The sequence below is a fragment of the Salvelinus alpinus genome, chromosome 16, assembly GCF_045679555.1.
Source record: "Salvelinus alpinus chromosome 16, SLU_Salpinus.1, whole genome shotgun sequence".
NCBI classification, from domain to species: domain Eukaryota; kingdom Metazoa; phylum Chordata; class Actinopteri; order Salmoniformes; family Salmonidae; genus Salvelinus; species Salvelinus alpinus.
Window position 1 is genome coordinate 9,840,149 of NC_092101.1, and position 22,584 is coordinate 9,862,732.

The 22,584-nt window shown below is 41.0% G+C and overlaps 3 protein-coding genes and 1 long non-coding RNA gene across 7 annotated transcripts in view; 2 read left to right on the forward strand and 2 right to left on the reverse strand.

Moving 5' to 3' along the window:
* LOC139540759 (FYVE and coiled-coil domain-containing protein 1-like) overlaps positions 1 to 3,703 on the reverse strand; it is a 49,015-nt gene extending 45,312 nt beyond the window's left edge. Inside the window, exons 1-2 of one of the 2 annotated variants that reach the window (XM_071344695.1) lie at positions 3,558 to 3,703; positions 693 to 799 (exon numbers count right to left, since the gene is read on the reverse strand). In XM_071344695.1, the coding sequence (XP_071200796.1) occupies positions 693 to 753 (61 nt within the window). In that variant the 5' untranslated portion in view covers positions 754 to 799; positions 3,558 to 3,703. Of the gene's footprint in view, positions 1 to 692; positions 803 to 3,557 lie in introns of both variants that reach the window. The other variant, XM_071344694.1, reaches the window with a different exon arrangement.
* A 31-nt stretch (positions 3,704 to 3,734) lies between these two features.
* On the forward strand, positions 3,735 to 5,953 carry LOC139540761 (chemokine XC receptor 1-like). The gene is made up of 2 exons (XM_071344696.1): positions 3,735 to 4,351; positions 4,651 to 5,953. Exon 2 carries the CDS (start codon positions 4,665 to 4,667, stop codon positions 5,676 to 5,678), a length of 1,014 nt encoding a protein of 337 aa, XP_071200797.1. The 5' UTR covers positions 3,735 to 4,351; positions 4,651 to 4,664; the 3' UTR covers positions 5,679 to 5,953.
* Positions 5,954 to 13,593: 7,640 nt separating this feature from the next.
* Positions 13,594 to 15,305, reverse strand: LOC139540767 (uncharacterized). 2 transcript variants are annotated; one of them, XR_011668268.1, is made up of 3 exons: positions 15,262 to 15,305; positions 14,324 to 14,442; positions 13,594 to 13,926 (listed from the first exon to the last, which is right to left on the reverse strand). It is a non-coding gene; the product is annotated as an uncharacterized lncRNA (long non-coding RNA). The 2 variants fall into 2 exon arrangements; XR_011668269.1 differs by having other exon boundaries at positions 13,594 to 13,947.
* LOC139540763 (T-cell acute lymphocytic leukemia protein 1 homolog) lies at positions 15,281 to 22,293 on the forward strand. Of its 2 annotated transcripts, none has more exons than XM_071344705.1 (4): positions 15,281 to 15,446; positions 16,997 to 17,642; positions 18,461 to 18,558; positions 20,451 to 22,293. In XM_071344705.1, the coding sequence occupies exons 2-4, from the start codon at positions 17,134 to 17,136 to the stop codon at positions 20,909 to 20,911; spliced, it is 1,068 nt and encodes a 355-aa protein (XP_071200806.1). In that variant the 5' UTR covers positions 15,281 to 15,446; positions 16,997 to 17,133; the 3' UTR covers positions 20,912 to 22,293. The 2 variants fall into 2 exon arrangements, with proteins under 2 accessions (XP_071200806.1, XP_071200807.1); XM_071344706.1 differs by having other exon boundaries at positions 15,325 to 15,446; positions 17,228 to 17,642.
* Positions 22,294 to 22,584: the final 291 nt, after the last annotated feature.

Consider the following 22,584-nt stretch of genomic DNA (forward strand, 5'->3'; position numbering starts at 1 on the left):
CAGATACACATACAAAACGCACCACACATACAGTCAGATGGAATATCCTCACAGCGGCCTGGATACATTTAAATGGTTTCCAGGTCATATATAGGTCAGAACAGATGGATTCAAAAACTCAGGATGTCCACCCTGGCATGTCTCCCCAATCCCTCCCCACATCCTCCTTTCATCTCTACCTCCACAAAGACCTTCTCCAGTCCCCTTCCACCTTTCTCACACATCCCAGCTCTCCCAGCTCAGTACATTACCCACCTGCCTCTCATCCAGCGTAAAAAAAAAATGGAAAGACGCTCGACGGGAGGCTGAGCACCTCCTCTCTCCTGCTGCATGCTGACAGGTCCTTTCGGGTCGCCCCCGCCACACTCTAGGGAGAACACCCCAGGGGGCTGGGGGAGAGGGTCGGCTCCATGATGTCCTCCCAATGAGGAGCGGGGACAACCAAAGTGTTGAAAGAAATGCTGTCTGGCTTATAGCCAAGGCCAAGCCAGTCACATCCAGGCCACTGCAACCCCTCTGTCACTTGACCTCTACGATCCTTCTCTATTTCTCTCCCTCTTTGTCACTCGCTGGCAGCAGACAGTGGCGGTCTCCCCCTGTCACATTTACACAGGCCCGGACGCACTCGTTGTCACAAAGAGACTGACGCGAGCAACCACACGCAGCCTCACGCACACTCAATGGGAACGTACCATGCAGATCTCTGATAATCCTCTGAAGTTGGCTCTCCCCCAAAGCCACACCGGCAGCCATGGTCAGACTAGCTCCCCGGCAACCAGTTCACCGGGTCATAAACCGTCTGCTGAATCAGAGAATCAGAGGGACAGTCAGAAACAAAAGACAAGCACGTATGTACGCACACACATTTACTACATCCCTTTCACTCTTTCATACAGTCTGTCTGTCAGTCACTCACTCTATCACACCCACTCGCACACACATTCACGTAAACATGCACGCACACACACACACACACATATATACTACCGTTCAAAAGTTTGGGGTCACTTAGAAATCTCCTTGTTTTTGAAAGAAAAGCGGATTTTTTGTTGATTAAAATAACATCAAATTGATCAGAAATACTGGGTGGACATTGTTAATGTTGTAAATGACTATTGTAGATGGAAACGGCAGATTTTTTATCCATCATACCTGTGTTCCAATGGCACATTGTGTTAGCTAATCCAAGTTTATCATTTTAAAAGGCTAATTGAGCATTAGAAAACCCTTTTGCAATTATGTTAGCAGAGCTGAAAACTGTTGTGCTGATTAAAGCAATAAAACTGACCTTCTTTAGACTAGTTGAGTATCTGGAGCATCAGCATTTGTGGGTTCGATTACAGGCTCAAAATGGCCAGAAACAAATAACTTTCTTCTGAAACTCGTCAGTCTATTCTTGTTCTGAGAAATAAAGGCGATTCCATTTGAGAAATTGCCAAGAAACTGAAGATCTCGTACAATGCTGTGAACTACTCCCATCACAGAACAGCGCAAATTGTATCTAACCAGAAAAGAAAGAGGAGTGGGATGACCCGATGCACAACTGAGAAAGAGGACAAGTACATTAGAGTGTCTAGTTTGAGAAACAGACGCCTCACAAGTCCTGAACTAGCAGCTTCATTAAATAGTACCTGCAAAACTCCAGTCTCAACGTCAACAGTGAAGAGGCGACTCTGGGATGCTGGCCTTCTAGGCAGAGTTGCAAAGAAAAAGCAATATCTCAGACTGGCCAATAAATTTAAAAGATTAAGATGGGAAAATTGATGGGAAATTGGGAAAAAGTGTTATGGACAGACAAATCTAAGTTTGAGGTGTTCGGATCACAAAGAAGAACATTCGTGAGATGCAGAAAAATTGCAAAGATGCTGGAGGAGTGCTTGATGCCATCTGTCAAGCATGGTGGAGGCAATGTGATGGTCTGGGGGTGCTTTGGTGGTGGTAAAGTGGGTGATTTGTACAGGGTAAAAGGGATCTTGAAGAAGGAAGGCTATCACTGTTAAGAATTTGTCAGAATTTGTTCTTAACTGACGTGCCTAGTTAAATAAAGGTTAAATATAAAATAAATAAAAATACCCAAGACCCAAGGCTGTAATCGCTACCAAAGGTGCTTCAACAAAGTACTAAGTAAAAGGGTCTGAATACTTATGTAAATGTCATAACGTTTTTGATTTTTAATACATTTGCAAAATGTTCTAAAAACCTGTTTTTGTGTGTGTTTACATATACACATGCAAGCACATGCACACATACAGACTTGTACACATGATTTTGCATGGGTGTGTGCATTTTAGGAATGCATAGATGAGTGTAATAGTCTACTTGATGTAGTATCTAAGTTGTAGGCTATTTAGAGTGCATACATGAGGTGATGTGTGTAAGTATGTAAAGAAATGAAATGAGTACAAATAATTAAATAAGGAAACAAAACAAAAGAGAACAAAAACATAACACAATGAAACAAAACACTAACAGCCCGTAGTCTATCCCACCTCTTTCCTCTCTCAGCATTGGGCTCTATTTAATAGGTATCACTGAAAAGTAGCCTAAGCATTTCACTGTTAGTCTACGCCTGTTGTTTACGAAGCATGTGACAAATAACATTTCATTTTATTTGAAGCGTTACAGATAGGGCGCGGGCGCCTGTCCGGTCTGGATCAAGTCACGAGCTAAACTGTTCGGCTACTGCGTAGCAAACTGGCGGTGCCAAAAACACTGGTATGCCCTAGAAAGCATATTTAAATTCCTATCGCCAGAACGTCCCAGAAATAATTTTGGCCTCTAAAATTAGTTTATTATGATCAAGTTCGATCCCCAGGGTGAAGTATTTTGAAGTTCGCTACAAATCGAGATAATTTATTAAATAGTGATCCATTCTGACTACTGCATTTGTCGTCACACAGGACCACGTGCTGACACAGACTAATCTGGCTACTATACAACGTATCAATAAAATACACTATGTTGACACTTTTTTGGCACATGCCCTTTCGAAAACAACAGTCAGCGCCGAGCCTTTGCAGAGTTCAAGCACTAATCTGAACTAGGACACTCTGCCATTTCCAATTTGATAAGTAGTTGAACGCAGCACGAGTATAACTACATCCAGTTAGCAAATCGGACATTTCAGTTTCCTAGTTCCGACTAGTATGTGAACGCGGCATTTGTTTGCCTCGCACACGCTACTGCAATCGATTGACCGTCTTTCTCATGTTTGATGAGATTTAGTGTGCGAAATAACCTACTTTCAGTGATAAGTACATGTTTAAAGGTCTACTGAAAGCACAATGTTTTCGCCTTTCGGTGTTCCCCGTCCTTACGCAACAGTTTGCGATGGCCACACTTTTGTTTCAGCCATGAGGATACAAATATGTTCCACTCAGAGAGGATACATTTAGCCTAATGTTGTTATTATCGATATCCAAAGTGACAGCGAGTGAGTGTAGTATGCTTGGTATGCATATTGGCCAAAATCAGTTGTCATTAGAAGTGAAGTTGCATAAGACACATTGATATTCATATCAACAAATAGACATTGATTATTTAAGAGAGAAACGTACTTTAAACTTGGCGATCCATGAAAATCCAGATAGTTACCATCCATACACAACCTTGCTATGTGGGGCGGAAACAATAACTGGATTGACAAGTAGCTAAACCATTTACAATGCGAGAAACAGGACCAGGACAGAGGATTCCTTATGTAGGCTAAGTTTGGTTGTAGAGTATTACAAGTTAAACGGTAAAATCATGTGACACTGTAGGAATGTCTGGTTAATTTGTCAGGACTGTCCCACACAGTCATATAGGCAGGATTTGTAAGAAAATAAATAAGCTTTAGTGAAGAAGAAGAAGAAAAAGAAAATAAGAACAAGAAAAAAGTGTTTTATGTTAAAAAAAAATTTAAAAAGGAAAAGTTTGTTTTATAAAACATTAAAAGCAGATGATAGCCTATTTATACAATTGAAACATGCTACACGATACAGTACACATATTTCAACTAGATATTATATTTGTGCAGCTAGCCTACTGCACTTCTTTTGATGGCACAGTTACTTTATCGGTTGGTTGTAAACCTGATGAGTTAAACGACAGATGAAAAATATTTTTGTTTTTCATGTACTGTACGCCTACGTAGAATGGAAATACCTTCGGCAGTGCAATTATGACTGTAGGATATTTCATGTTTGCCCTCTAAAAAGGTTACACCGGAAACAAACTATAGGAGGAATAGAAACCTGATGCTTTTGTTACCGAGGACTGTTGAGCTACATCACACCTCAACAGACCTCGTATCATTGTGTACATGGGAACGGGAGGGCATCAAGCTAAACTGAAAGGACAGGCACAACAGGTAAGTTTGATTTTGTCAATAATTTTGTGAGCCTAATCCTTCAAACTTGACTCTAGAGTTTTAGCCTAACCAAGAAATAGATCAAAACCAAAAGACTGTTGTTACATTTTAATTGTTGCAGTTTCAGATGTTTCCATGACTTCTTCCTCATTCATTTTTGTATGCCTTTTTTACATTTTAATTACTGTAATTGTAGGCGTATTGTTAAGTCATTTTGAGATTTGTGTTGCGTGTCCCTTTAAAAAAAAACTGTGCATGAAGAAGTCATTGATAATTACAATTAGCATTTTTTTCCCCAGCTTCCAACTTGACCATGGAATATGACGAAAAAAACATCACTTATGTTGACGAATATACAGACGAGGTCTGTAACAAGGAACGTGTTGTCAAGTTTGGCTCAATCGCCACCCCTGCCTTCTTCTCTGTGGTGACCATCCTGAGTCTAGCAGGCAACATCCTTGTCCTGGTCATCCTGGCCAAGTACGAGAACCTCAAGTCTCTCACCAACATCTTCATTCTCAACTTGGCCCTATCTGACCTGGTGTTCACCTTTGGTCTGCCCTTCTGGGCAGCCTACCACATCTGGGGCTGGACCTTTGGCTGGTTCCTCTGCAAGACCGTCACCTTTGTCTTCTACGCAGGCTTCTACAGCAGCGTTTTGTTCCTGACCATCATGACGATCCACCGCTACCTGGCAGTGGTGCATCCTCTGTCCGACCACGGCTCCCAGAAGGGCTGCTACGGGGTCACCGTCTCGCTCGTCATCTGGGCGATCAGTTTTGGTTCGGCCGTCCCCGCTTTGATTTTCAGCTCTGTCCAAAAGAATCCCCACAAAGAAGACAAACATTTGCATTGTGAATACAGCGTTCTGCTGTGGAAGAAAGTGAGCACACACCAACAGAACGTCTTCTTCTTGGCTGCTTTTGCAATTATGGGTTTCTGCTACGTGAGGATATTGAGGACAATCTTCAAGTCAAGGTCACACACGAGGAATCGAACCATGAACCTGATCTTCAGTATAGTGGCAGTATTTTTCCTTGGCTGGGCGCCTTACAATGTGGTGATCTTTCTGAGGTTGTTAACTGACTACTCCGTAGCACCTTTCAACGATTGTGAGGTCAGCGTGAAGCTCGACTATGCGTTCTACGTGTGTCGACTCATTGCTTTCTCCCACTGCTGTCTCAACCCTGTCTTCTACGCATTTGTTGGGATCAAGTTCAGAAATCACTTGAAGGTTGTTCTGCAGAAACTTTGCTGGCGCCAAAGCACCATAGATTCACAACAGATTAGAGCGACTAATGTTCCCTCAAGGGAATCAATGTATTAGTCTGGCTCTTGAAGTGTCAGAGCACCATGGACTGAGCAGACTTCCGTCCAACCATGATCAATTGTAAATTTCCCTTTTTGCTTTTTCAATACATTAAGAGTGTTACTTTTTATCTTTTATTTCCATTACTTTTTATCATTGTCATTTTGTCTTGTTCTTTTCATTCTTTTGTTAATCCCACTATTGGTATTTTAACAAGGGTTAAAATACTGTGTCTTATGTATGAGTATAACGTATCAAAAGTGCTTTTCAAATAAAGTTATTATTGATCTGAACCATTTTTACAGTATGTGTACTACAGTGGATATTAGGACAGACACAGAGGAGGACAAACTACTTTTTTTGTTCAAATATGGGGATGTAGAGTAGATCAAGTGGTGTGGGGGGACAGGCTCCCCATAGTAGCGTTACCACTTTAGCACTGCATAATGGGACTTTTTCATAAGGTTGTGCAGCACCCTAGCTTCAGCTAGGGTTCCACTGCCCTCTGCTGGGGAACGAGAGAAACAATAAAAAGGTTTACAGCAGGGTCCTTCCTCAAATCTTTCCCTACGAGGTCCAGAACCTGCTGTTTTTTTTGTTCTACCTGATAATTAATTGCACACATCTGGTGTCCCTGGTCTAAATCCCTCATTACAGGGGACCAAAAAATAATATTTTCACCTTTATTTAATTAGGCTACATATCCCCCCTGCCACACACACACACACACTTTTAAAGAGTGGAATAGTGCTCCTGTCTTAAAGACTTCTAGACCAAGTGCATATGTTGGCCACAGTTTTTATCTCTCACTATCTTTTCCTACTCCTAGTTTGTCTCTCTCCCCTCTCTACATTCAACACCAAAGACTGGACACAAACATCTCCAAAAGCATAATGACAGCCATAAGAGGCATCTCTTCCTCCCTTATCATCGCTTATGTACAACCACCCTGAACACGCCCAATCTCTAGACTCGGAGGCTAAGCAGCGCTGGCCTTGGTTGGTAGGCTATTTGGATGGGAGACCGGCTCGGTATATACTGTATATCAGGGCACATATTCATATAGTAGAGGAGTGCTGATCCAGGACCAGTTTTTCCTTTTAGATCATAATGAATAATATTACATTGGGGGGCAGGGGGAACTGAACCTGGGTCAGCATTATTGGCCGGGGTAGGCCGTCATTGTAAATAAGAATTCGTTCTTAACTGACTTTCCTAGTGTAATCTAGGCTAGGTGTTAGGGTTGAGTTCAGGAGTTAGATTAAAGGGTTAAATCACCATCTGTCTTGTGTAACCATACCAAATGTAACATGTCATACTAAATGGCTCATCTCAGATTTACATACATAATAATACGAAATGCTCTAAGACCAGGTTGCAACCACTGATCAGAAACATTTAGCATGCAATAATGAAGCCCAAATCAAGCGTAGGCCAAATATCTTTGCTTGATCGCGTATAGGCAACTCCAAAAGCACGAGGAGGTTATGAAATATGAACAAGAGACTCGCGTGATTTTAAAAATAGGATTGCTATTATTTTGTATGGGTATCATGATGAAGATACTCTCAATGTATGACCCTACCGCCTGCTCCCTAACAAAGTGAAGTGAGGGTAGGAAAGAGATGAAACGGGGTTTTAAAAAAGCAAGGGCTTGGGCTCCGTTTCAAAATATCACTTTTTTTACCACAGCGGTTTCACACTTTCCCGCGACACAAATTGTGTGGGGAAAATATTGTAGTTTACTCTGTTATATTCCATTATATTCTTACTACAAAATATGTGTGCTGACTGTGATCGGGGTAGGTGTGTCTGTTTAAAGAACAACATAATTAACGATTTAATTCACTTGGAAGTAACATAATTCAACTCAAAATATGGCATTCTATTGTTTTGAAAATATTTTATTAGTCTTTTGTTTCTTAGTTCCTGCCTAAAATGAATTAATAATGGATTTATTTTTGATGGTGTATGTTCAATGGGTTTATTAAAATAGGCGCCCAACCACATCCGCACACCGTTACTACCACTCATCACATAGGAGGTATAAATAACAGGCGCTGGCAATAATGTGTTAAAAATAGGCCTGTTTGTGCCAAAACATTTTTAAAGAAAAATATACACCAATCCTATGTGAAAGCAGAATAGATATGTTCTTGTGATGACAGCAAATTACCAGCAGAGGATGTTAAAACATAACATAAGAATTCACATCCATGTAGCCTAGGTTAGGGGGTTTTAAACCGTCCATGTATTTTAACTATTTCACAGCTAGCACACCTAATTCAACTTGACAATTAATCATCAAGCCCTTGAATAGGTGAATCAAGTGAGCTAGTTCAGTAGCCTTGTAGTAAGTAGCCTTGCCTTGACGAGCTGGAATGTCTCATAGGAGCAGATCTCCTGTTTCTGTAGCGTAAGGCAGGCAGCTTGATGTACAAGTACACCTCCTGAACAGGAAGGTAGTCTATCGCAGTGCCAAGCAGAGACCATTGGGTCCCATTTTTACAGTCTTCGGTATGACTCAGCCAGAGATCGAACTCACAACCTTACAATCCCAGGGCGGACGCTAATATATAAATTATAATATACGCCATTTAGCGGATGCTTTTTTCCCCAAAGCGAGTCGACTTACAGTCATGCATGGATCCATTTTTTTACAAAAGGGTGGTCCCAGGAATCAAACCCAATATCCTGGCGTTGCAAACATGTCCAATCACCGTCCATGTATCATAAGCCAATCATGTATAGCTTCTCCTTCTTTGAAAGAAGGACACAGCCAATAGCATCGCACCCCTCCATCGTTGGCTGACAGCCAACCACCAAGAAAAAAATGTGCGATGTCCAGAGAGTGCACGATCGAGAATGAACTGTAGAGCCAACTTGTTTTCAAACAACAAGTATCATTTAAAAATAGCAAGCGCTAACCACGCTAACACTTCTAGGGAGAGAGAACGTTTTTGTATTGTTACCCATGTTCCCCTGATGTTTGAGTGTCCAGTTTTCCGTTCGTTTTTGGGAGCATTCTATCTATGTTAGCCAAAACCTTCTGAGAACCCTTTCAGCATGTCGAGTAGAACTTATCTCGAACGTGATTACAATGTTCTCAGAATCTACAACATTAATGTACTAGGCGCTTTTTATGGGACGTTGCAACAACATTCATGTGTCCAGTTTTCTGAGGGTTAGGAGAATATTCCAAACACACACACACACATACCCCCTTGGGGCCCAAGGTAATGAGTGGGTATGGCAACTGACTGATTCTTAGTGAATGACAGGACCCAAACATATAACAACATCCATGCAAACAGAGGGGGAAAAAATCCATCTGGAAGTTCTAGGGCTCGATTCAATCAGATTATTTGAATCCAGTGGAGGCTGCTGAGGGGAGGATGGCTCATAATAATGCCTGGAAGGGCGCTAATGGAAGGGCATCAAACACAAACTGTGTTTGATACCATTCCACTGATTCCTCGCCAGTCATTACCACAGGCCCGTCCTCCCCAATTAAAATGCCCCCCAACCTCCTGTTTGAATCAGTGTGCTATCATGGCAGCAGAGCCGTAGTAGTTGAGGAAAAATAATGTGACAAAAAAACGTAATATTGACAACAAGCTCAATACAATCCTCAATGGAGGAGTCTGAACTGCTAATCAGAAACCCGGAAGTCAAGGGGTGATGCACTCTGGCTCTCTCTGGAACTTTCCTTAACCTGTTGTGATTGGTTGACAAGATCACAGCTTGGGACTTTGACAGTGCATATACTCTCTTTGTTACAATATGAAATGACAATTTGATGGCCAAAAATTATAATAAAGTTGCTGTTCATTACTAGTAAAGAAATACATTTAATGACAGGTATTTCTAGTAACACAGAATGTTTTCAAATGTCATAGGCCTATGCATGTTTTGCCAATATCTTGTCATAATACATACTTTTGGAGATAAATGTTTATTACAAGACAGAAGTTCGTCTCCTGGACATCAACACATTATCATTAGCTGGCATAATAATACCTATCTACCTAGCTAGTCAAAAGAAAATCAGTTGACACTAACTCTGATAGCTGCCTCCATTGAAAGTGAATGTTACTGTAACGTTACCAAATTATATGCATGACTGTAATGTAAGCTGTTTACATAGCTAGCAAACGTTAGCTAGATAGCTAACAAACGTAGCTAGCTGAATAGCATTTACTACAATGAACAATAACTTAACCTTGGTAATGTTAGCAGATTGCATGCTATTTTAAATCTCACCAACTTTGACAGTTATATTACCTATGAAAATGAATGCTAGAGTTACTGTAATGTTACTGTACCATTGCCATGCTAGCTAGCTTGCCAGGCAGCTGCTAAGCCAAAAGTGTGTGTTTTATCTGTGTGGCTAAACTAAGCAGAAACCATTGATAACTTAGCTACAAGTTAGCGGTTGCTATTTTATTATACTGTTGGGAAACAAGTTGTTAATATCACCATTGCAGTATAATTTAGGTATTATAATTTGTATATATATATAGAGAGAGAGAGAGATTTTTTTACCCCCTTTTTCCTGATATCCAATTGCGATCTTGTCTCATCGCGGCAACTCCCCAATGGGCTCGGGAGAGGTGAAGGTGGAGTCATGCATCCTCCGAAACATGACCCGCCTAACCGCGCTCCTTAACACCCACCAGCCTAACCCGGGAAGCCAGCCGCACAAATGTGTTGGAGGAAACATTGTTCAACTGGCAACCGGGGTCAGCCCGCAGGCACCCGGCCTGCCACAAGGAGTCGCTGGATCATGATGAGCCAAGTAAAGCCCCCTCGGCCAAACACTCTCCTAACCCGGCGACGCTGGGCCAATTGTGCGCCATCCTATGGGACTCCCGGTCACGACCGGTTGTGGCACAGTCTGGGAATGAAGCCCAGGTCTGTTGTAACACCTCTAGCACTGTGATCCAGTGCCTTAGACTGCTGTGCCACCCAGGAGGCCCCCGAAACACTAAGTTGCACGGATATGAGTCAGAAACAATAATTCTAGTTAAAAATTGACTACAAAGTGTAAATAGGATAATTTTGGTCATAAAGTAAGTCTTGTCTAAAAGAGAGTTTGGAATAACAGTGTGTCACATTGAGTAAAATAATGTTGGGTTTGGATTACAATTATTTAATCAAATCATGCGCCCCTTTTCCAAGCTCCATGTACAAATCGGCCCTCCACCCACTTCACTTCCCTTCATTGAATGGGGCTCATCACCCCCAACATGTTCAAAGGACGACAGACTGAAAAGCCTCCACAGCCAAAGTTATATGGTTTGCATGCCCTGCTGACTGACCCAAGTATGCTGAATAGCTAGGTGGTTGGAGTTTGTCGGTCCCCAAGTCTGCACCAGTAACGCTAGGTCGGTGTGCAATGACTGGTGGTGGTGAGTATAACCAGACATACTGGAATATAATGACCTCTCTGGTATAACTTAACTAACAACGTTAGATAATATAGGTAGCTAGCTATCTTTTGATAAAGCGATGCAGGCTAGCTAACATTAGCTAGTGAGGCAGGCTAGCTAGCTTTTAAGCTAATGTTAGCATAGCTAGGTCATTATAACTTAGTTAGGTTGTAGCTTATACACATTTATTGTGTATTGTCTAGATATTGCTGCAGGGCTCTACAGTGCAACCATTTACTCTTCCATGCGCATAAATATTTTGCAGTGCGACCTGGGATTTTAATTTAGGAACACCAGTGCGCCTAGAAAAAGTAAAAATACCTGAAATATTTTTTATTGTGCTCCTACATTTCTTTGTGTGTGCCTTTTCCAACTTAGGTGCACACACGCTCTATGTAAAAAAAAAAGAAAGGTCAGCGTAAGAGCCCTGGGCTATGTAATACTATAAACTGGGTGGTTTGAGCCCTGAATGATGTTTGGTAGATCAGGAGTGGTATATCAGATCGTACACGACAGGTATGACAAAACCTTTATAATTACTGCTCTAATTACGTTGGTAACCAGTTTATAATAGCAACAAGGCACCTCTGGGGATTGTGTTATATGGCCAATATACCACGGCTAAGGGCTGTATCCAGCACTCCGCTTTGCGTCGTGGTATATTTGACATGTACCACACCCCCCTGGGCCTTACTGCTTAATTATCATTGGATAATGCTAGCGAGGCAGGCTAGCTAATGTTAGCCTACAAGTCGAATTTGCAAGTTAGTTCAAAGCTCATACAAGTGTATTCTGTATTGTCTAGGGCAAAACTAAACAATGGATGCAGCAATGGTGGTGGCTAACTCATGTCTGAGTCTGACTAATGCAGAATTCACGTGCTAGTCGGAACTCGGACATTTGCCAAGTTCAACGAATTAGCAAGTCGGATATTTCCGAGTTTCCTAGTTCCGACTAGCATGTGAACTCGGCACAATACCGTGAATCTAATCCAATCTGAAGCTACAGTCTACATCTGTAAAGAATAGAATTAGGGTTTCCACTAGTTACCAGAGACACAAAGTAAAAATTGTCTATACGTATAAATGGATGAAAACAAAAGTCAATTTTAGTAGTGTGGTTAAGGTTAGGGTTGCGGTTGGGTTTAAAATCACATTTTAATAAGATCAATTGTTGAAATAGAAGGGGTTTAGGACTTTGTGTCTGTGGAATTAGCTTTACCCAAGTTACTGCCCTGATGACACAAATGGCTTCATCAACAACGGTAATGTGAGTCTTGTAAAAAGTTGTATTAAAAAATACCCAGTACTGGATGTCATTTTGGTTGTGAAATGCATTATCAGAAAGCTTCTTTTCTTTATAACAAAATGCACTTCACCACTTGGCTGTCTATTGTATCACCGTGTCACAGGCCCTCCCAGTCAACACCACCTCATAAAATGAGGAAGTACAATGTTTATAAAGATTGCCTGCTGCAGTTGTCCAGTTTGAAGCTGACACATGCAGCTCTCTACATTTCCATACTGTATAATTGAATAGCCCGTTTCATAGAGTGTTATAAACTGGACTATTTAGTAACTTACTTTGAAAGGATGGGGATTGGGTCTAAATAGGCGTTTGGCAGTCTAAATAAAGTGTACTTGTCTTTAAATGCCATTTCTCGAAAGTCAGACTCTTCCCACACGCCAACTAATTTCTCTCTACTTAAGAAGCATCTACATTCAACTCATTTCATGTGGTTATCCTTATATACACTGCTCAAAAAAATAAAGGGAACACTTAAACAACACAATGTAACTCCAAGTCAATCACACTTCTATGAAATCAAACTGTCCACTTAGGAAGCAACACTGATTGACAATAAATTTCACATGCTGTTGTGCAAATGGAATAGACAAAAGGTGGAAATTATAGGCAATTAGCAAGACACCCCCAAAAAAGGAGTGATTCTGCAGGTGGTGACCACAGACCACTTCTCAGTTCCTATGCTTCCTGGCTGATGTTTTGGTCACTTTTGAATGCTGGCGGTGCTCTCACTCTAGTGGTAGCATGAGACGGAGTCTACAACCCACACAAGTGGCTCAGGTAGTGCAGTTCATCCAGGATGGCACATCAATGCGAGCTGTGGCAAAAAGGTTTGCTGTGTCTGTCAGCGTAGTGTCCAGAGCATGGAGGCGCTACCAGGAGACAGGCCAGTACATCAGGAGACGTGGAGGAGGCCGTAGGAGGGCAACAACCCAGCAGCAGGACCGCTACCTCCGCCTTTGTGCAAGGAGGTGCACTGCCAGAGCCCTGCAAAATGACCTCCAGCAGGCCACAACTGGAACTGACAACATTCCATTCAAACAATGCAGTCAATACACATGCATACACTGGCTGGAATTAGTAGATGATAGGACTTTGACAAGTTGTAAATGCAACAAGTAGGCTACTGGTATTTTATCATATAATAGCATTCTCAGCTTTCCAATAAAAAATATGAAATGTATGGTCTGTTTACATATATTTAGAAGCTATTTATAACAGTAACATATATAAATCATGTAAACTGTATTTATGATTACGTGACAATATTTTAGGTTGACAACTATATTATACAATTTTTGATACATCACGTCTTTGTTTTATTTTCCTGCATAAGTAAAATCAGGATTATGCTTCTTCTGACATTCATTCCAATTAGACAGGGTTGGATTTCTCCCTGACCAATATGGCTGCCATTTTCCTTCCATTCTGGAACTTCGAGGGTTTATGACGAAGCCTCCTCTGGATCTCGATGGTCGTCGCTGGTCTTCACTGACAGGATGTTGGTCGTGAGCAATGACCATATCTATCTATGGTCGTGACAGAGGGAGCTGCGTTGATTAAGAATTCATGACAAAAGGAAATAATTTCAGCAGTTTCTCTTTTTTTCCCACCATCAGGCCTAAATGTCAGTAAGCTTATGAATATCTGACATAGGCTAATTAGCCAATCTGCTAGAAAAAAATATATCTTCCAAACGGTCTCACACATATAGGATATATTTAGCCATTTAGAGGTGTGTTTTGTTCACTAGAGGTCTACTGATAAACGATTATTGATTTAATTATGGCATGTCTTTGAGAACCCCATCATTTACCCTCCATCCCCTACTTTGAAAGAAGGGATCGAAACTGGTAGGCCTAAAGGACACATGTAGACCTAAAATAGCACCAAACGTTGCATCTCTGAGAATATCGGGTGTCTCACCTCCCGCTTTGACGGATGAACCTGCAGGCGGTCTTATCTCTGTCTGCAAGGTGGTCCTTTGAGCTTTACACCAAATTCTGCCAAGTCTCAAGGCATCCCTACGCGATCGATCCAATCCACTGCAAAAATAACAAAGCAAGAGGAGGATTAAAGGATTCTGATCATTTATCCGATGTACCTATTTTCCTCTTATGTGGGTCGATGTTTATTTAATTTAGGCTATAGGACTTTCATTGTATAGCCATGCAGCTAAACAGGCTAATGATGATAGTCATACACGTGATGTAGACTATACCCGGTAGACTGTGCTGCTTCAATTGATATTGGAGTCCACTGTTGTTTGGTTTTTCATGCAAACCTATCTGAATGGTCCAAAAAACGGGGAGATAATTGTGTTCCGAGTGTTGTCAAATGATATGAGCTTGACCCAAATTACAAAGTATTAGACTACTTAATTATCATTGTTGCACAATATAAAACTATCGGAAATACATTCAGTAGCCCAATCGTATTCATTTTACATGTCGCATTCATTAATTCAAATGCATTCATCAAACACTTGTGAATTCGCGGTTTATTAATTCTCCTTCATAAAAGGTTAAAATATTAGTCAAAACAAATACACATGCCTAATGGTATTTTTCTCAAGTCAACATCCCAACTGATATGATTTAAATACGCTCCATTGCTCTTGAACTAAGACTTGGAGCATTTTACAAGGCATGCACCTGCTGTAATAAACATGGATTTTTATCCCTTAAAATCTCCCGCTATAGGCCTATGTCAGTGCATATCAATTCACAATATAAGGCAATAGTTTTTCCTCGCGCTTGCCCAAGATAAAAAGCCAAATAATAATGAATAATTTAATAAATAATGGTTTTAGGGGCTTATCGAATATGGAGTGGCCGCAACGGCGTTCCCTTATCTCTCCTCACCACATTGCGCCTGTGTTCCGCTCGCTCCCCATACTAAGTGGCGCACTGGACGTGATGTGGAATTATATAGACCTCACTTCCAGCTTCCACGCAGCACTTCAGTGAATCTAAAACATCAGACATGGATTACCCTCGACAAAATGGCTCCACGCATAGGCTACTCTATCAACAACACTCCGGCTATGGTAAGGACAACACACCCAAATAGGCCTTATCAAGTCACATATGTTGTTGTCGATTTATGGATATGTTATTGGTAATGCGAATAGATAGTTGGAACATTGTTTATCATTGGTCGTTCCTATTTCGGGTTGACATTTGTTTCCTCGGTGAAGTGAAATACATCAGTTAGGCTATCGAATTAGCATTCGTTTTATCTACCAATAAAATGAGATTTAACACGAAACATGTACAAAGATTCGATATATTCATATATTTTTTCGTTTTGATAAAATGTCCTCCGTCTATCGACGCTTTCATTTAAATCAAACAGACTAGCCTACACACTCAGGGAATGCTAGCCGATAGGCTAATATTAATTTATGGGTGATCATTTTATTTTGCAACAATGAACAACAACGCTATTTGAAATATAAGTTAGTCACGCATTAGGCTATTATATCTTCATAGGCTATTGTGAAACAGAAAATGATGTAGCCTACCACAATGTTTTTGTAAAAATGTGTGATGGCCTAGCGTACCTACACATTTTATAGAATGAAAAGGTTGGCAATGCATAACATTCTGTGGACTGTGGCTCAATTAAGGTTCAAGCTTTCAAAGCCACAGTAGGCTCATAAATAAACTACGCAAAACGCACTCTATTCCATTTCATTGTACTTGCCCTACAAGCTATAGCCCAAAAACTATTCCCACAGTGGTGGTGAAAAAAACGACACCAGTTCCTTTTTCACATGACGTAATAATTTTACTGAGGAGCAAGGAACCGATTATTTTGAAACTCAAATTATGAACACGCAACAAAGTAGGCTAAGAACAGAAATAATAAAATAAAAACCAAATGAAAAAGACAAATCGATGAACGAAGAATTATGAAATCAATTGGAAAAACAGGCCCTCGAGTGACAGAGGTTATCATTCCACTTATATTAATATGAGTATGTTATATAACGATAATGATACAGTGAAAGGCAATCAATTGTATTGATTTCCACGCAGAGATAACGCTTCCGTTTAACTGCACGACCGACGTTCGTTGGACAGAAGCAATAATGTTGGGAAATCGTGAATTTAGAACCAAGGCAATTAGCCTATGTTTTTTAACAAAGAGGCAAACAAATAGGCCAACAATTGTTAAAAATAAAAATAAACATCACAAAGCAAGGCATTGGCTCTGATAATATCCTCTAAAGTATTAGCCATGAAGGGATATGATTTTCCCATGTGACGGACCGCAAGAGTGCAGTCCAAACAGTTAATTGGATTAAAAGCCGTATTGACAAGGGAAGCAGTAACGCAACAGTGCGTTCGTAGTTAGAAACATTGACAGTATATGCACCAACCCTCATAGGTGCAGATAGAGCACCGTGCAGAATACACAGGTCTGCCTGCTGAGTTAGTTGATGACTTGCCGCGCGCGGGATTGACTGTAGGCCTACCATTTTAGAGCTCTGGGTCATTCCATTGTCGCGCGCAGTCTGCATTTTTGGTATTTTATTCGTTAGAAAATGTTAGATTCATACATAAAAAGCAAAAAAGCTTCTTTTTTTTGCAGGTGACATCAAGGATTAATATCGGCGGATGAAAGAGATCGTTTCGATGCGGAGTCATCCGTCGATGGCATTAAGCAAATGCACTTTTACAATTTAAAACATATTTACGCACGGTCTAATCTATCGAATAACCGCGGAAATGATGGAAAAACTGAAACCAGAAGTTGGGCAGCTCAGTCCTATGGGCAAGGAATGCAAGTCTCCACATCACGACAGCCTGACTACTTCCATAGCAGGTCGTGTACGTGGGGAGGGGGGCGAAGCTGGTGGTGAGACACAGGAAGCGGCGTCGGCGAACTCAGCTGAGAGGGATCGTGTCCCGGGGGAGCACTGCAACCGGACTATCCTCTTTAATGCAGTTACCAAGGAAACGGCGTACCACAGCGAGCAAAAAAAGGAAGTGCCTGTTATCGAATTGGCCAGAAGAGGAGGGCTCGTGGACATAAAAGCTAAGGACATGACGGCAGACGGCAATCACAGGGTACAGACCACCGAGCTGTGCAGACCTCCTATTCCACTGCCTCTGCCTCCCCGGGACCCGTTGTTGAGCGAAACTCGAATGGTGCAGTTGAGCCAACCTGGGTACTCTCTCCCTGCACGAGCGATGCTGTACAGTAACTTTGCTCAACCGCTCGCTACTATGAACAGGTAAGGCAAGCTATTCATTTGAAAATGTATATGTCGTAATAATGTGATTTTTCATGGACAAGTTTATGCCATGCGTGCACTGTTTAATCTGTCATATTTTGATTGGTGTAGCCTATTCTACTTTTAGGACTGAAATGTGCATCGCTATTTCCATTTTCAGAGTTTGTTTTCATTATCATATTATTATTATTAGGCCTATTAGTATTACATCAAGTCTTTAATTTGGTCTACATTAGGCCTAACTGTCATCATTTAATTCGATAAAATCACCAGAATAAAATAGTCGACATATAGCCTGAGATACTCACTGATAAAAACTAGTTGAATCAACTTCGTTTCCACATCATTTCAACCCAAAATCGTGTTGAATCAACGTGGGACAACTCATTGAATTTGCAAAATGTAATCTTTTTCACCCAACTTTTAAACTAAATCCAGTGACATGGCGACAGGTTTTGTTGATTTCACGTTAGTTGACAACTAAACCAAATATAATTCAAATCTAGATGTTTAACTGACATCTGTGGCCAGTGGATATAGGCTTATATCCACTATCAATCACCACCTTCCGGAGACACCTGAAACCCCACCTCTTCAAGGAATACCTAGGATAAAGCAATCCTTCTGCCCCCCCCCCCTTAAAAGATTTAGATGCACTATTGTAAAGTGGCTGTTCCACTGGATGTCATTAGGTGAATGCACCAATTTGTAAGTCGCTCTGGATAAGAGCGTCTGCTAAATGACTTAAATGTAAATGTAAATGTAAATATTTGTAGAGGGTATTTGTAATTTGACTAATTCCCACGATCTTCCTGCAGTGGCTACGGTGGCGAGATGGAACAGTATGGCATGTATCCCAGCCATCGGATAAAACGTCGACCTGCGCCTTATGAGATTGAAATCAACGATGGTAATGGTAAGATCATATCATATTTATTTGTTATACTTAAAAACAAAACAAAAAAATATATATACACACACACAACCATTCAAAAGTTTGGGGTCACTTAGAAATGTTTTTGTTTTTGAAAGAAAAACACTTTTTTGTCCGTTAAAATAACAGAACATTGATCAGAAATACAGTGTAGACATTGTTAATGTTGTAAATGACTATTGTAGCTGGAAACGGCAGATTTTTAATGGAGTATCTACATAGGTGTACAGAGACCCATTATCAGCAACCATCACTCCTGTGTTCCAATGGCACGTTGTGTTAGCTAATCCAAGGTTATCATTTTAAAAGGCTGATTGATGATTAGAAAACCCTTTTGCAATTATGTTAGCACAGCTGAAAACTGTTGCACTGATTAAAGAAGCAATAAAACTGGCCTTCTTTAGACTAGTTGACTATCTGGAGCATCAGCATTTGTGGGTTCGATTACAGGCTCAAAATGTCCAGAAACAAAGAACTTTCTTCTGAAACTCGTCAGTCTATTCTTGTTCTGAGAAATGCAGGCTATTCCATTTGAGAAATTGCCAAGAAACTGAAGATCTCGTACAACGCTGGGTACTACTCCCTTCACAGAACAGCGCAAACTGTCTCTAACCAGAATAGAAAGAGGAGTGGGAGGCCCCGGTGCACAACTGAGAAAGAGGACAAGTACATTAGAGTGTCTAGTTTGAGAAACAGACACCTCACAAGTCCTCAACTGGCAGGTTCATTAAATAGTACACACAAAACACCAGTCTAAACGTCAACAGTGAAGAGGCGACTCCGGGATGCTGGTCTTCTAGGCAGAGTTGCAAAGAAAAAGCCACCTCTCAGACTGGCCAATAAAAAGATGAGCAAAAGAACAAAGACACTGGACAGAGGAACTCTGCCTAGAAGGCCAACATCCCGTGTGGTCCCGTGTGGCTCAGTTGGTAGAGCATGGCGCTTGCAACGCCAGGGTTGTGGGTTCATTCCCCACGGGGGGACCAGGATGAATATGTATGAACTTTCCAAATTGTAAGTCGCTCTGGATAAGAGCGTCAGCTAAATGACTTAAATGTAAATGTAATCCCAGAGTCGCCTTGGATTAGCTAACACAACTTGCCATTGGAACACAGGAGTGATGGTTGCTGATAAATGGGCCTCTGTACGCCTATGTAGATATTCCATTAAAAAATCTGCCGTTTCCAGCTACAATAGTCATTTACAACATTAACAATGTCTGCACTGTATTTCTGATCAAGTTGCTGTTATTTTAATGGATTAAAAATGTGTTTTTCTTTCAAAACAAGGACATTTCTAAGTGACCTTTTGAACGGTAGTGTATATACATATCACACTTTGGTTTTTCACTATTTCTGGAAATATGGACTGGTGTATATAGCATCAACCTATCCTGGGTTAGAGGAGAGAAGGGAGTTTTGGACATGAGCCATTTTAAAGAGAAAAGCTGCATCAGTAGGACAGCTATCTGGCCACTTGTAGAGTTGCTAAGGCATTCCTTCAAGACTCACTATTGTTGAATAATTTCCTGAAAAAAAGACTGAAATCAGATTTATATTGTGTGGTTTACACAGAGAAACACTGTAACATTTGATTTGGTGGCTATGGGGGATTGGGAGCACCCTGTAGGTCCCTCCCTCCCTTCCCCAAAGAGCAGATAAACAGGTCATAACAAGTCATTGCTCAGGCTTTGCAGGGGCCACGCGAAACTGCGGTATGCCACTGTCAGGTCCTGGAAGGCCGCAGTGCAGGCTTTTGTTCCAGGTCAACTCTAACACATCTGATTCCTACATACTGCTGGTGTATGCATACAGTGTATAAATCAGACATGATCAGAATACCTATGTAACACCCTCTCCTCCTCTCCCGCTCAGGCTCGCAGCCCAAAATCGTGAGGCGGATATTCACCAACAGTCGTGAGCGCTGGCGCCAGCAGAATGTGAATGGTGCCTTCGCCGAGCTTCGCCAGCTCATCCCCACTCACCCGCCCGACAAGAAGCTCTCCAAGAACGAGATCCTCCGACTGGCCATGAAGTACATAAACTTCCTGGCCAAGCTCCTGGACGACCAGGAAGGTGTGTTGGAGGCCGGCGACAGCGGTGGCATTGTGGGGGCGCGGGCCCACGAGGCCCGAGAGGAGAGCCTGTTCCGGGAAGAGCCCCTCCAGGGAATGCTGTCGCCCAGCAACTCCAGTTGCGGGAGTCTTCTGGACGGGGACGGTAGTCCCGACAGCTACACCGATGACCAGGATTTGTCTATAGGGTCTCGAATGCCCACCTCCAGAGGCCTCCATCATCACTCTGGACTCCACATGGACGAACAAAACCAGAGATGACTCTACGTTTTCTTTATGGGGAGAAGAAAAGAGAATGTGAGAAGGAGGAGCTTGGCAATTTTCTACCAACCTGGAGTGAATGGGCATCAATAGGATGGTTCCGATGGCGATACATTTCGTGCTGTGTACAAATTTGATCTTTCTCTTAATTCCTGTTTCCCTCAATTGCCCTGTCTGTCGTTGGCCTTTCCAGAGGTGGGTATGTTCTCTGGTGGAACATAAAGGCTTTCTCCCAACTGCTGTTGTAAGCAGGTGATGGATTGGAAGTCATGACAGACCTAAAATGTAACTCAGATCATAATATCAAAAAACAATTAAGGGAATTTCCAAAAACGGCATGAATCTCATAATGGTACCTTTTCTAGCCTGAGATCAAAGTTTGTTTAGGTACACTGCTTGACTCTTTAAACGACAATGAGAATTTTGTTCTTAAGTACTATGGACTGTACTAAATTTAAGTGATTTGTTTTCATCTTAGAGCCCTCTAATGTCCATTTTGTTGTTCTTTTAGTAACTCAAATTCGGAGTTATCAAATAATAGTATTTCGACCTGAATTCCAGAAACATTTTTCTTTAACACCACGTCATAAGTTGTTGGATAACACAGTTTATTCCCAAACACACAGTTTTGCAGTGAGATAACTGATAATAACCGATAATCGGTAAAAAACAAAATAGTTTAAAAAAAGTGGGAGATCTCTGTGTTGCTGTCAATGTTAATGTTGGGAGAAGAACAAAATGTTTAAAAGTGTACTTGTTAATGTGATATTCACATAAACCACATGGTTACAATATTTACCATACAAAATCTGAGGTCAAATTGTTGCCATTTCTCTATGGAATAATATGGAGGGCATACTAGTATGACATGCGCATGACACAGACACACGATCGCGCACCACACAGAGACACAGAAAGAGAGAGACACACACACACACACACACGAGGGCATGATTCCTGTCCAATAATAGAACAAAATAACAATATATTATCTCTGTATCTTGCAATGTAAGAGGTACAAATGTACATAAAAACAGACCTGTACATTTGTATTGAACAATGAAACTTGCCATTTTTGTACTGCTTCTTTCATTGTGACCATGGTACATTGAGTTGATCATTTTTTCACATTCACTTCTTAAATTTCTCTTTAATTGATAACATTAGTCAAGAGTTTTACCACTGTATTTGACATTATGTACGTCTGCTATTTCAGCAGACTATTGAGTAACCAGAAATGGTACCTTTAAGTCTTTGATGTATTAAACAAAAAAAGGGATATTCTTTTGCTGTAAGGTGATTATGGAGACATCTATAAATATATTCAATGTTATATCTCAGAATTTTATATACCACAAAATAAAAATGAGGGGAAAAGTAAACTGTTACGCTCATCGTGTATTCAAATTTCTATGTAATATTTCTTAATCGTCAATTAAAGATGTGGGTCTATGAAAATGACAGTAATACAGTACAGTGTACATCTCCCATCACCAGTAGATGCTTCCAGTTTTTTAAAGGTAGACTGGCTGTATATGCAGTAGTTTGTAATCAAAGACATGTTGATATTGCCATGCCAGGTACAATCCAAGCCCAATAATTTAATTAGTTTTATTTATTTCAAAGTTGAATCAAATAGAGATAAATAGAATGACGATGACATTTAATTAAGG